This window comes from Protopterus annectens, chromosome 10.part0, assembly GCF_019279795.1.
Source record: "Protopterus annectens isolate FY-2018-M chromosome 10.part0, PAN1.0, whole genome shotgun sequence".
Lineage (NCBI taxonomy): Eukaryota > Metazoa > Chordata > Ceratodontiformes > Protopteridae > Protopterus > Protopterus annectens.
In genome coordinates this window covers 334,663,082-334,678,400 of record NC_056744.1, presented here as the reverse complement: position 1 = coordinate 334,678,400, position 15,319 = coordinate 334,663,082, and the positions used below count along the sequence as shown (strand labels likewise).

The 15,319-nt window shown below is 41.9% G+C and overlaps 2 protein-coding genes across 2 annotated transcripts in view; one reads left to right on the top strand and one right to left on the bottom strand.

Annotated features, from left to right (window-relative positions):
- The window catches only part of RALGPS2 (Ral GEF with PH domain and SH3 binding motif 2), a 2,773,917-nt gene that overhangs the window by 1,508,559 nt on the left and 1,250,039 nt on the right, over positions 1-15,319 (top strand). The window lies entirely within an intron of this gene.
- Positions 1-15,319, bottom strand: part of ANGPTL1 (angiopoietin like 1) — a 282,278-nt gene that overhangs the window by 9,838 nt on the left and 257,121 nt on the right. The window contains exon 4 of the mRNA XM_044085224.1: positions 1,107-1,377. Within this exon, the coding sequence (XP_043941159.1) occupies positions 1,107-1,377 (271 nt within the window). The remainder of the gene's footprint in view (positions 1-1,106; positions 1,378-15,319) is intronic.

Below are 15,319 nucleotides of genomic sequence, written 5' to 3'. Positions count from 1 at the left end.
CCGGGGGTTAGGCCCCAACAAATTTTTTGGTTTTTCTTTTTTGGGAAAAGGGTCCCCTTTTTGGGTTTCCCAGGAAGTTCAGATGTAATGGGGGGGGGGTGTTGATGTGCATAACTGTAAGGGCATGAATGAAGTTGTATGAATGTATACATTTATTTGAGTGGTCACCCGAGGGGTTAGATAAGTAATCAAGAGTCTTGGTAGGTGTGTGTATGTATGTATATGTGTGTGCATATGTGTGTTTGGGGTGGAGGGTGCACGTACGTTAGAGATGAGTGCTTCCATGAATTTGATTGACAGGGTGGGAAGTCATTGCTTGTTGGTGGGTGGCTGTCTGAATATGGGTGAGTTTTGGAGTTGTCTTTGCCAATGTGGAAGAGAACACTAGTGCACTCAAGTTTGACAATGCTATTGTGTGGTTCAGAGACATGCCACTGAGCCAATAAGTTGTTTTTATTGTGGCCATAGCTGTCCCTGAATCACATTTTCTGACTGTTAGGCATACTGACCACCTTGTGTCGGGAATTAGTGTAAGTGCTGAGCTTTTTTCTTAATCTTTGGGTAAATCCATCACCATTCCCAGTCCCCTCGGGAGTGTAGGTGTTTCACCCACAGCAAGGTGGCTGTACTAGTCTGCTGCTTTAGCTGGCAGGTGGGCATGTATTGCGGATAATCTGCACTTCCTGAGAGTTACTGCCAGTGGTGTGTGGATAGGACGTGTTTGCAGGATCACCAGACTGGCTTACTCCAGCTGAAACCAACAGTGGGGGATGAATCCACCTGAAGGTTTTTGGCCTTGTTAGAGGGATATATGGGCAGGAAAGGGAGCTGTGGACTCCCGAAAAAATTAAGTATGCTTAATGTATTTGTACTAAGCTTTCACAGCTGTGGGACAAATGTCTGAAGTATGCTTAATGTATTTGTACTAAGCTTTCACAGCTGTGGGACAAATGTCTGAAGTATGCTTTGCCTGGCAGCAGTGATGAACGACAGTCGAAAACTGCATTTTTAGACTTGTCGGTTCTATGTAGCAGAGACCCATGAAAGTTTCTTTTTTTTTTATCTTTGTCATATCTGTTTATACAGTTACTATGTTTTTTCTTTACCTGAGTACAAGTCCCTGTCTCTGTCAAGTGTTGTAAACTGCTTTCCATTGTGCCAAATCATTGAATCTCCAGCATTTCCTTGATAAGTTCCCAGACGAATTCTGTAAAAGTCACTCTCAGGCTCAAGACGGAAACTGCTGTACTCGGCGTATACCTTCTTATCAGTCCAGTCCTCCAGCTCTATCAGCAGTTTGTAATTCCCTTGTTTTGTCAGCAAGTAAATGTTTTCTAATCCCAACCAGTGCTCTCCATCAATATTTCCAAATCCTTTCTGTAAAAAGAAAATGAAAAAACATTAATTTACAGCTTTACTCATTAGATTCCTTTAAGCTTGTGCATCTAATGCCATATGCTGTTAATACTCTTACTAGAAGTGGGGGAGAACAGCTCCTAATTGCTGTCTCTCTGAGACTTTGAGAAGTCAGGTAGTTTGCATACAACCATTGCACCGACCAGAAGCACATTTTTCAGGAGTGTTCTTGTGGCATCAGTTAAGAGATTGGCCGTGACATTTTGTTTGCCAAGTGCACTGGTTAGAGTTGGGGAAATACTGCCACTTGTGATGTTCATCATATTGACGACTGCTGCTGTACCCTTAGCTGTATTGCTTACATCCTGCCAAGGATATAACAGCCAGCCAGTTTCCAAAGCGTCAGGGCACCTCCCATGCAACCAAACTGTCAGGCTGCACGAGCTGACTAAAAGGCGAGTTTGGGTGCAATGCCCCTCTCAGGTTTACTGCCACCAAGTACGCTCCTCTGATGCTTCTGAGGATCAACGGTTGGCTTGTACTGTTCCTTTGCTGGATAGATAAGTTGTTAAAATGTACTTTCCTGCCTAGAAAAGTTATGTTTAATGTAAGTTTGTGCTTTAATAGAGTGTTGCGAGATGCAACTGTACCTTTAAATGGGAGTCCACTTTTTCCTGTCAGTTTAAAAGTTGTTTAAAGTAGTTGAAAAACATTTTTTTCCTGTATAGAAATTGCGGTTATTTTACTTTTTGGGGCAGGTAGAGAGTCTATTAAAGTACTTTGCTGTGTTTGTGTGAAAAAAAAGTGATTTTAACAACTTTAAATTTTTAATGGCTTATGGTGCTTTTTTTTCCCCTGAGAAAGAGAGACCTATTTTCTGACTATGGAGCAAACTACTCATCCACCTGTCTTACAACCACAAAAAGAAATAGGAAAACAGCCTTTGCCACCTCAACAGAAGGTGCGTGACTCTGGCCAAATTTGGTTCCTCAGACCACTAGTCTTTTACACCAGATCCCTCTGTTGTAGCACTGACGGCCACTATGCTTCGGGGATTAGCCATGTCCTCTGCAGTTGTTTGGGTTCCCTCAATGGGCAAGGGAGAGCCACACTTGTTGGTCCTAAGAAAAGGAAGAGAGAATATATCCCTGTATAGTCAAAATGTTGTGCTCATCCTTGGGGAAACTACTGCTGCCAGTAATAACACCATTGGCCCCATTTTTCCTGCTAGAGAGAGACAGAGAAGTAAACATGCATCTACTACTCAAATTTCTCTAGACAGCAGATGAAAGGCAGCTGATTGCAGAAGTGATGAATAGTGCTGACACCAACCAAGAACAAAACAAAATGCACTGGCAATCGCCAGTACTCCACCAAGATTGCTCCTTTAATAGATCAAGTTTCATTCATGCAGTTGTGATGAACTTCATCAGATAAAACGCCTCTCCAGACATCGGATGAAAAGCCTCTCCAGACATCGGATGAAACGCCTCTCCAGACATCGGATGAAACGCCTCTCCAGACATCGGATGAAACGCCTCTCCAGACATCGGATGAAACGCCTCTCCAGACATCGGATGAAACGCCTCTCCAGACATCGGATGAAACGCCTCTCCAGACATCGGATGAAACGCCTCTCCAGACATCAGTGAATCAATGAAACTGCCCCATCTCATGCAAGTTTCCCTTGTTCGTATGAAACTGGCCCATCTCGTGCAAGTTTCCCTTGTTCGTATGAAACTGGCCCATCTCGTGCAAGTTTCCCTTGTTCGTATGAAACTAGCCCATCTCGTGCAAGTTTCCCTTGTTCGTATGAAACTGGCCCATCTCGTGCAAGTTTCCCTTCGTGCAACTGTTCTCAGTTGGCTCTTTTAATGAGGGGTTAACGTAATGGTTAAGGTCTTTACCTCATAGAGGGTACAAGATTTAATTCTGATTTCCGGTTATTATCTAAGCTTAAAATGGCCCTTCAGGGCATTGAGCCCAGTATTTACGTATGAGCCTATCATGTCTTCATACTTTTCTACATGATGATATGCTGCTATCCCTGTAGCATAATCCATCTCCTTCACTGTGGCTACATGTTGTCCATAAAGGTCCACCAATCATAATTCTATTTTTGCAACCATGTTTTTACATTAACTGCTTTTTGAACTGAATATTGTAGGATATTAATGCATCTGTAAATATGTATCTGTATTTGTTTTTAGCATATCCTTGAGTTTATAAATGTTTTGTTCATTCCTTTCATAATCCTGTTCACCCAACCTGTGCCTGTAAAATGATCCAGTGAGATCAATGCACTACCTCAGTAAACAAATATAAGTAAATAAGTTTATTATGCCATTTCTTCAGAATGGGTGTTAAATATAGGCATGTAAGCCTGGTGCTATATTGCTGTTTAGTAATAGGAAAATAACTTTCTTGGGTGCCATAAGCCAGGGAACCTTGTTGGCTAGGCTTGCATAGGCCCTTGGGCCGATAGCCTAGTACCTACCTATGAATAGTTGCTAGTGTATTTCCATGTAAAGAGCTCCGTTTCACAATCCCTGTCTTCTCTTGTCATTTCTTTTAAAACAAAAGAAGAAAACTTTTTAAAAAATGTTCAAATGCCATGGAATGCTTGAAAAGCGCAATTCTCATATGTACGCTAGGGAACTTTTTGGCAACAGCGTTAGGACTTTTGTGAATGTACCAACAAGAACCACACTTAACCATGTTAATGTTAGTCTGTTTCAATAAGGATCTACATTTAAAATGAGAGCCTGTATTGTTTCTGGACTTTGGAGAAATTGCAATATAGTTCTTTCTTGGTTAACTCGAGAGAAATTTTCAAAAGCAAAGTCCAGTCCCTGTCCATGATTTGTACAAATCATGGGATTCTTGGAAATAGTTGTAAGGCCAATGCCTTAGAGATGGAAGCACATGCCCTTACTGTCATAGTTTTCCCAGTTGACCTCAAAATATGAGCAAACTTGACTTTCCAGTCCCTCATATAAGTGTCCTTATCAGATGTTAATCTGGAAACCTGTATAAACTGTCCTTTGCCAGTGTCATGATTCTGACCATAACCGTGTATGCTCTTGAAATGTACACACTAGTAATACGTAGGGTTCCTATAACTTCTCGAAGGCATTCCATCCATGCCTTTAGTCAGTTCCCTGTCCAAAATATTCCATCCATGCCCTTAGTCAGTTCCCTGTCCAAAATATGGCAGAATGATGGTCACGTTTGAGAAAATTCCAAGAAAGTGGTATTGTACTTTAAAATTTCGGAAAAATTATTTTAATGGCTACCGAGGGCCATTCCAAAATAGAAAAAAAAAAAGCCAAAACCTGTGATAATGCCTTCAAAACTTTAAGTATTCATTGTTGTACACACAATTGTACTCAGTAACACAGAACTGTATTCGCAAATGTTGGGTTACAGCCTGTCCCCATGGCAACCCCACTCAGTTGTTTAAAATACTCTTCAAATACAAAGGAGTTGTTCTGTAAATTCAGTTCCATAAGTAAACCAACTTTATTGATTTCCTTGAAAATTTTTCTTCGAGTGGCCTCAAGTACTATGAACCAATCCAACCCCAATTCATTGTTACAAAAATGTCAGTGTGTTCCACAGGAACATTGCTCGGTTTGGCCAAGCATTTCCAGAATCTTTTATTACTCTAGGAAGTTTGTCCATGAATGTGTTTAACTTCCAGTCAGTAAAAATTGCTAAAGGTTGTGTGATGAATCCTTTTTGAATGCTTGAGGGAAATTGTATCCCTGTTGTAATAGGTCTAGTAGCTACGAGTTGATCACCCTATATGACAGATGGACCTCGTTCAGTGTAGCAATACCTTAAACTTTGTCATTCATAATGAATGAAGGCATAATGCCCCAACTTTGTCCAGTTTTATCACATGGATATTCTTAATTTATTCCTTGCATGTGAACCTCTCCCTTTGTCAGATTTGAGGCATATGAACCAGATTTCTTAATAGCCAAATAACTGATATCTTTTATACAAATCCTTTTGAAACTGGCCACCTTTCTCTACTTTTGTTTGACCTGAATTATATCACATGGATAAATACATAAAACAAATCATAATGCTGACTTAACCATGTGTTGTAGACACCCAGAGATTGTGATGTTTTTGCAGGGGTATAACCGCTGTTCACTAGCTAAATGACATTGTTGTAATTTGAAAATAAGCTGGTCCCTTTCCTTGGCTTGTACCTTACTCTACTATAATGACCTGCTGTAATGTCCACATTTATTCTTTTTTCCACTGGTGCATTACTGAGACAAGAACCTCTGGTGGCGCATTGTGTCATGAACAGTGCAGAGGACCTTTTGTTGCCCTAGTATGACATTCTTATTTCACAGACTAAGGTCTGAAGGTCAGTGTTGAAGAAAGTCTGCATTCTCTTTAAATCTTTGTTGTTGATTTGCTGTTATGGGCCCTATCGGTGGGATTATCTGCTCAGAGGCATATATCAACTTGACTACTTCACTTAGCTTTCATTTCTGTATGGATTCTCCATTTCATTAGTGTCCGTCCTTAGTTTTTAAGCAAAGAATTGTGTTCTGCATAGTGTGGTAATTAAAAAAAAAATCCAGTTTATTACTGTGTTTCACAATTCTCCCCACCCATTTGTTTTTTTCCTGGTGGTCTGACCACTCACCATTGACGTTTGCCTGTGCTTTCAGCTACTGTGCTTCCTTATCCATCCCTCTTCATTAGGGAAAGATTTGGCCGTATTCTGCTTTGACCATGCAGCTGGGTGTGTTCCCTCTTCCTGGGAGAATGACTTTGTGCTGTACTATTTCTAACTACTTCCTGCACTTTGAGAGGTGGGAGCTGGATGTCACAGAGGCAGGACTTTTGATTTGTATTGTTTAAGAAGTTCATAGCTTCGTGGATGTTGTGTAACATCACTGAATTTACTGTCCCCAGTGCCTTCTTCATGATGCAGTCCCCCAGGCTGCCAGCTAGGAAACAAGCTGCTTGCCTCCAGGAGGGCTTGTCTGAGCTGACAGCAGTTACCCCAGCCCTTTGCACCAGGATGAACAAACCAACATACACCACACCACTCATTCCAAAACCACCCACCCAACTGCTCCACTCTAGATGTCATGAAGCTGAGGCAGAAGATTTTTCACCATTCACTTGGATGACGACAAATTTGGAGAAGTTTAGAAATGAAATAAAAGTTAGTAAGCCCCACTAATCCAGCTTCCTGTGTCTGTCCTTAGCCCATCCAGCAGGAGTCTTTCCATTCCTTCTTTGCCTTGAGTGGTTGCCACTGTTATTTTCATGGTTTGACTAGTGGTTGAAGGTGCATAGCAAAACCCTGGCATTGTTGCGCCTGTCCCAAAGAAGCCAGGTATATCCTGTGTCCTTTCAAAAGATGGACATTTGTAAACCGACTACTTAAGGGCAGATTCTGTTGCTGCAACTTTTAAGAGGACTCCAGTCCCTGTAGGCCCAAAGACTGCATCCATCTACTAGTCTCATGCCTGATTGCATTTAGTCTAAGGGGCTGTAGGGCTGTGTGTTTGCATCCATCTACTAGTCTCATGCCTGATTCCGTTTAGTCTAAGGGACTATAAGCTATGTGTTTTGCATGTTGTGCTTCCTGCAAAATCTGGTTAGTGAAATTAATCAGTTGCTTGAAAGTTTTCCTGGTGGAAGCTTAAAATAAGAGTTGCATGCTGGGATGGCAGCCATAATTTCTGTTTTACCAGTCTTACCATGAGTTTCCATGCACCAGGGCACAATTCTTTGGATTGCACAAGGACAGCTGGCACTAGCTTAGCCATTTGTCACCATGCCTTATGTCCGTCAGATTTCCTTGAGGGTCAACTTTTTTTTAAATTGTCCCTTTGATTGGTCAGTGTATTTTAGACAAGCAGTGAAGGTAGAATGTGTGGAGGAAAAAAAATAACTGGGTAAAACTTTCATAGCTGTTGTGTAATACTCTGCGACACTCATTTTCCAAAACACAGCTGAGCCCGCGGCATCTTTGGTACTAGCTTGGCCAGCATCAAGGAAATAACTGAAGTTCTGGTGAAGAAATCAGAGACTGGAGTAATTTCTGAAATGGTCACCACCCCCAAAGTCAGTATTAATCAGCAGAACAAGGAATACTGTAGTCCTCCTAGTGCAGACAGCGGACACTTCCCTTCTCTTACATACCCCCTCCCCCCCGAACAATATTAATTTTTTTCCTAAGAGAAATCACACCCCCTCAAAAAAGTGCATGACAAGAAAGGAAGTATTAAACCTCCTAAAAAGGTGAGTCATTAAGGAGGTTCCATTTGACTACACTGGTCTAGTTATTAGTCCATATATTTTTTTTACTTCCAACGAACTCAAGCCCATATTCAATACGAGTAGCCTAAATCTACTTATCCAGAGTTCTTCACATGGTCACAATGCTGTTCATCCTTCTAGATCTCTACTCTTTGGAACACCAGAATGCCTCTCTGCACATCAACGTTGTGAAAAAGATGAGGCTTCTTTATTTTCTGGTAGGGACACGCTGTTTTCCATTTGTGCTAACCTAAACCAGGTTGTGTTTGCTAAGTGCATGTTCAGAGTTGCAGCAAAACACTGACTGGAAGGACAAGGATCGATTAGAAAACAACCAGCACAAAAGTGGTGTGAGAGCAAACAGTTATTCTAGATATGGCAAAAGACCGGTTTCGGCAATCCAAACTATGCCTTCCTCAGTGTAAATAATAACCACAATTAGCCATACTGTGTAGGAATGGTAAGAACATCAACACAGATTGATTGGCTGGTCACAATTGCTCATTGAGCCTTGGTGGAAATAATCCAGCCAATCTAATTATCCATCTTTTCACTTTTTGATTAAGGATAGTATGCCAGCCAATCTGGTTACCTCTATTACCCCTAATAACAATAATACTAAATCTAAAAGAAGCAGATGAATGCATCATAACATGTTTATAAAAGGCTTAGTGATTTTTTTTATATTTAATATCGCTCAAATGTTCACCAATGCAGTATTTAACTGGGCTTGACGTCTGTCCCACATAAAAAGCCGAACACGAGCAGGTATCTAGATAGATGACCCAATCTGTAGTGCAATTTGCAAAGAATTGAATATCAAAAACCCTGCCCGTGTTATGGCTGCTAAAGTGTTTAGTCTTGTTCATCCTGACACAATGGACGCAATGTCCTCATGGAAAACACCTATGAAGAAATCCCCCTGTTAAGGTTGCCTGTTTGGGTGAAGCGGGGTTATCCAGCCCATGTTTATAATGATTAAGTATGAGCCTAAAGTTTTACCCTTCCTATAACCAAAAGAAACACATGTCATGAAGCAGGTTGGCAACTCTATCATCAGAAATAAGTATATTCCAATTACGCTGGATAACCTCACACAACATATAGGTATTACGTCCATAAACTGTAATCAGCCTGATCTGAGAAGTCATGACTGGTTTTGTCCCTATATGCCATCAGTTCAGTCCTGTCTTTGGATGATGCATCATGGCAAGCCATAGTGATTGTCCCTGGCTTATATCCCCAACGCTTAAATCTGTTAACCATATCCCTCCTAAAGTGATCATATGTACTTGAATCCGAACAAATCCAGTTAATGTCTCAGTTGATCAACCTTTTTACTTTCAGAAATCTAGCTTTATGCCGCCAATGCAGCCTACCATTCAACTATTCTTAAATCAAGTGGTTAAAGATCTACATGTACATCATAGTGATGTACAACCAAAGCCACATAACCTCTCTAAGCTTCAACAATCAGCTTTACATGAACTGAGATTTAACATGATCATTGTTATTTTACCCACTGATAAAGGGGGAGCAGTTGTGGTGATGGACTGGGAGAAATATGACACTGAGGCTCACAGACAACTTGGTAATTGATTACATTATATGCCCGTGCTTTTGGATCCTACAAGAGCATTTAAACATCATATTGATTCTTTTATTAAATTGGCTGTAGAGGAAGCTATCCTATTTCAAACTACCTCTAAACATCTTATGGTATCTGATCCTAAAAGACAATACCTTTATCTACTACAGAAGATTCATAAATCTCTATCGTATCCTCCTGGGAGACCTATTGTTTCAGGCAGGGGCTCATTAACAGAACCGTTGTCTGTGTTCCTGACTCAGTATTTACGCCCATTACTTAAACATGTTAGAGCCTGCATCCAGGATATGACTGAATTCCTACGGATTTTAGCCGATACCCAAATAGAACCAGATTGGTTCTTATGTACATTAGATGCATCGGCTCTCTATACCAATATTCCTCACTGGGTGGGGATTCTTGCTATTCAATATTGGTTAGAGATTTTGGAACTTTATCCACCTGGATTTAATACATTCCAGATTGGGCTTACAGAACATGTACTAACCAAAAATGTCTTTTATTATCGAGACAATTGCTTCTGGCAGACACAGGGGACAGCAATGGGGGCATCTCTTGCCCCACATTTATGCTGATTTATTCATGACGTATATAGAACAACTGATTTATGATCCCCTACATAATCTGTGCATGAAATGGACATCTGGTGTCGTTATCTTGACAACTGTTGGTTAGTTTGGAAGGGTGATATTGTTTATTTACAGGAGTTTATGGATTACATCAATCGTAATAAGTGGGGAATACAGTTCACATGTAATTATGATAGAAACCAGATTACATTTTAGATGTACTGGTAACAAGAAATTCAGATCATGCTCTGAATACTGAGGTGTTCCATAAATATCCTGAATATAACTCTATATTACATGCATCCAGCCATCATCCGCCCCATGTTATACGAAACATGCCAAAATCTAAATTTTTGAGAATTAAGCGGATTTGTTCAGATTCAAGTACATATGATCACTTTAGGAGGGATATGGTTAACAGATTTACGCGTCTGGGATATAAGCCAGGGACAATCACTATGGCTTGCCGTGATGCATCATCCAAGGACAGGACTGAACTGATGCATATAGGAACAAAACCAGTCAAGATTTATCTCAGATCAGGCTGATTACAGCTTATGGACTTAATACCCATATATTTTGTGAGGTTATCCAGCGTAATTGGAATATACTTATTTCTGATAGAGTTGCCAACCTGCTTCATGACAAGTGTTCTTTTGGTTATAGGAAGGGCAAACCTTTAGGCTCATACTTAATTATTACAAACATGGGCTGGATAACCCCCCTTCACCCAAACAGGCAACCTTAACAGGGGGATTTCTTCATGGGTGTTTTCCATGTGGAAATTGCATCCATTGTGTCAGGATGAACAAGACTAAACGTTTTAGCAGCCATAACACGGGCAGGGTTTTGATATTAGATTCTTTGCAAATTGCACTACAGATTGGGTCATCTATCTAGTTGTCTGCTCATGTTCGGCTTTTTATGAGAGCCAGACATCAAGACCAGTTAAATATCGCATTGGCGAACATTTGAGCGATGATCTTTCAGCTGCTTCCTTTAGGGGTCGCCACAGCGGACCATCTGTTACCATTTCTTCCTGTCCTCTGCATCTTGCTCTGCTACACCAACCACCTGCATGTCCTCTCTTACTACATCCATAAACCTTTTCTTAGGCCTTCCTCTTTTCCTGTTAACTGTTAGCTTCATCCTTAGCATCTTTTTCCCAATATTCTCTGCATCCCTCCTCAGCACATGTCCAAACCAATGTAATCTTGCCTCTCTGGCTTTGTCTCCAAACCTTCCAACCTGGGCTGACCCTCTAATATACTTATTCCTAATCCTGTCCACCCTCGTCACACCCAATGCAAATCTTAACATCTTTAACTCTGCCACATTCAGCTCTGACACATGTCTTTTTGTCAAGGCACTGTCTCCAATCCATATAACATAGTTGGTCTCGCTACCCTCTTGTAGACCTTCCCTTTCACTCTTACTGGTACTCGTCTGTCACAGGTCACTCCTGACACCCTTCTCCACCCATGCCATCCTGCCTGTACTCTCTTCTTCACCTCTCTTCCACACCCGCCATTACTCTGAACTGGTAATCCCAAGTATTTAAACTCATCCACCTTCGCCACTTCTCCCTGCATCCTCACCATTCCTCTATCCTTCCTGTCATTCACACACATATATTCTGTCTTAGTCCTGCTGACCTTCATTCCTCTTATCTCTAGAACATCTCCAACTCTCCTGGGTCTCCTCCACCTGTTCCCTACTCTCAGTACAGATCACAATGTCATCTGCAAACATCACATAAAAAAGTCACTAATGCCCTTTATAAACATATTATGATGCATTCATCTGCTTCTTTTAGATTTATTATTATTGTTATTAGGGTTAATAGAGGTAACCAGATTGGCTGGCATACTATCCTTAATCAAAAAGTGAAAAGATGGATAATTAGATTGGCTGGATTATTTCCACCAAGACTCAATGAGCAATTGTGACCAGCCAATCAATCTGTGTTGCTGTTCTTACCATTCCTACACAGTATGGCTAATTGTGGTTATTATTTACACTGAGGAAGGCATAGTTTGGATTGCCGAAACCGGTCTGTCTTTTGCCATATTTGGAATAAATGTTTGCTCTCACACCACTTTTGTGCTGGTATTTTCTTTTTGATCGACTTTTGAGACTTTATGCCGTGCACTGCGGTACTTGCAGGGAATGCGTTTTGGATTGGAAGGACAAGGATGCCAGGTATTTCTGTATCTGGATGACGGGCTCCTGGCAGCCCTAGTGATGGGTATTCTAAGTTCAGCCAGAGAATCTGTAGCTTGAGTTTGTCTTTGGGAGTTATATGAACACCATAAAGCCCCCCAGGTGGAGCCCATGTAATGCCCACATTCTGTGGGTGCACGTATTGTATCCTGCTTGCCATTTCTTTCTTCTGACATGGATCTTCTTTTCAGTCATTCGCATCATCCAGGTACAGACCTTCTTCCTCTCTCCCATAGACATTGGTCTTTGGTAGCCACAGTTAAGGCCCTTGGTGCCAAGTTCTACATAATGGCACGGTCATTCCTGAAGATGCAGTGGTGCCAGTCTTTCAGATTCATTGGCATTGCTAGTTGTGATCTCCAACATTTTCCAAGTTCTCTTGAATTGCTGGATTAGTGCTGCAGTTTAACTGTGGCAGACTCTCATAGCTGCTGTTCCTTTTGAGAGCATCGCCCCGGATGCATTTTCATTAGGGTGGGATGAAACTAGTTTGCACATCAAAGTTCTGGAAACAGGGGTGGTCCTCATTTGGCTGGGGGTATCAGGAATCTGTTCTGCGTGGTGCAGTTACCATCCCAACCAACAGTACTGGCAATGTTATGTTTCTCAGCAAGCAGAGGGGAACTTAATGCTACTTCCTATATTGGGAAATTATGAGAATATAGGAATGGGCAGTGTCTACAAGTCACTTTGATAGCCAGCCATATCCTGGGAGAAGCCATTTTGTGGGCAGGTTGTTATTTTTTACTGATGCCTCATGAGTTGCCTTGAAGCCAGTCTGTAACATGGAAAACGTGTCACCAAGGGAAGACTTAATGCCGCCTGTTGGCATTGTGAAGCAGTTCCATGTGTGGCCACTTCTTTTCCCTTATTCTTCCCACCAGAAGCAGCCCCAGGGATGCACTTGGGCAAAAATGATCCCCAGGACTGCTTCACACTTTTTTCAATTTGTCACGATTTATGTTTTGTTCAAAAGACCAAACTGACCAGGTAGTGTCATTTTCTTAGTGCTGTATTGTCAACAAGGTCTGTTTTGTTTGTTATGGCATAAGCTTTGGGAGGAGCCTGTACACCTAAAGCCCTTCAAAGCATTAATAACCTATCATGCAGTCCTTTACTCCCTTCATGCAACCATATTGTAGCGTCTGTTGCCTTGATAATTAACAGCCCATCTTAGCCAGTGTGGTATGAATGTGCTGCTGCCATGAAGACTCGCTACTACAGAACTGAGCAAAAGTAGATGTGGACTTGCTTCTCTACATAGGCTGCACTTAAGGAGTGTGAATTATCATCAGGGAGCTAACTCCTTTGTCTGTAGCATTCCTCAAGGTTTTCCAGGTTTTCCTTAGCAAATGCCATTCTTATGTGACCTCCTCAATGATGTATTCCTGTTTGTTTTATATTTTGTCTGTCTGTCCTTTGTTGACTTGGTTTGTCCCAATAGACTAGTAGCCTCTTTTCAAGGAAGACCCAAGGTGATATTTATACTACTAGAAGAAATTTGGCCAGGGCATTAGGAACTTCCTATACTGTTTTCGACAGATGCCATGGAATCTTTTACATTCACCTGAGCTACCAGCAACTCAAGCATTAGGACCCCGGTTTAATGTCTCATCCGAAGGACGGCACACTCAGTAATGTTCAGAAAATTTGCGTGCTTGGAAGTGTAAAAAGTAAATCCCACATAAAGACTTCACTGTTCTTGCTTGGGGTCTTTGCATGACATTTCCAGTTGTCATGATTTGCTAGATTTAGAGCTAAGACCATTAAGCTTGGAGCCAAATTCCTCGCAGTGCACATGAAATCCTCAGGTTGCGTTCCTGCTGCTGCTCCACCTTCCTCAGCTTCTATCCCTATCTTACCAAAGAGATGAAAACCCAAAAAGTCAAAAGAAAAGGACTGTATAGACTATGGTGATCCTTCCGAGTCTGCGCCTAGGCCAACCGACAGCTCTGGTAATGCGCTTTTGCAGCCCCCATGTCTGCCAGTTAGCAGGCCTGAGCCCTCTACCTGACCCCTCAGGAGGCTGGCAGCTGTGCTATATTTGACATCTCCATTGGTTGGGTCTGAGGCTGCTCGACAAGCCTCAGCTTCTGATATCTGAACACTGGTTACTGAGGGAGAGATGGTTCATCATCGATGGTTGTTCTGCAGGAACACATTCCTTTTACCTGGACTGAAGCAGTAATTGACCGAATGTAGACTTGAGTCCTTTCTTGATAAAAGAATGCCTAAACCAGAGAGACCAGTCAGCCTACCTCAGCCTATGCCACAGGCTTTCACTATTACTAACTACTTTGAAACTAAGAACCTTCTTAAAATATCCCAGGAGTTCAAGGCTTTGATGAAATCCAGGGATACCATCCAGGCAGTGCAGACTATCCCTGTAGCCTTTCCTAGTAAAAGACCAAGGGACGTCTCTCTTCAAGAGGAGTCAGGTTCTTCAGGATCTTAGGGATGAGGAAGAGTTATCTTATTCTGAACACCCCCTCAATCGTATCCTGATTCTTTTCAGATATCCTTTCCTCTGCCTTTCCCTCAGAAAATGTATTCTTTGTGGATAAACTACATATGTTGAAGGAGGTTTTTCATTGAGAAAGCAAAGATTTCTCTCAGACCCAAACCTATTACAGGCAGTTCGTAAGCTAGCCATCCCCTGGACTACTAACCATCCCACCAGTCTATGTGGTGTTAGATGATATCTTTAAAGACATCTCTTTACACTCAGATTCTAGCCCCCTCGCACACACCCTCCAAGATAACCAGACCATTTTTGTAGTGTGCTTGACAACACTGATCCCTCTACATTCTCTACATAATCCACCGAGGGTGCACATAAGCCTGCTGCTAGGCACCCCCTAACTAAGGGTGTACCTAAGCTTGCTGCTGGGCACCCCCTAACGGTGTACCTAAACCTGCTGCTAAGCACACCCTTACTAAGGGTGCACCTAAGCTTGCTGCTGGGCAGCCCCTAACTAAGGATGCACGTAAACCTGCTGCTATGCACAACCTTACTGAGGGTGTATCTAAGCCAGGTGCTTGGCACCCCTTAACTAATGGCAGGGGGGAGGTAGACTACTAGACAGGTTAGGAAAAAGACTTGAACATCTGCTACCTCCTCTGTCTGCACCCTCAGTTGCCAGTTTCATACGAGTCCTTGCAGGAACAAGTCATTACCAAAGCAGAATGCATTGCAGGTAAGGTATATGTAAGGGACATACATAACGCAGCTGGAGTAGCAGTCCAGGTTTCCAGACAT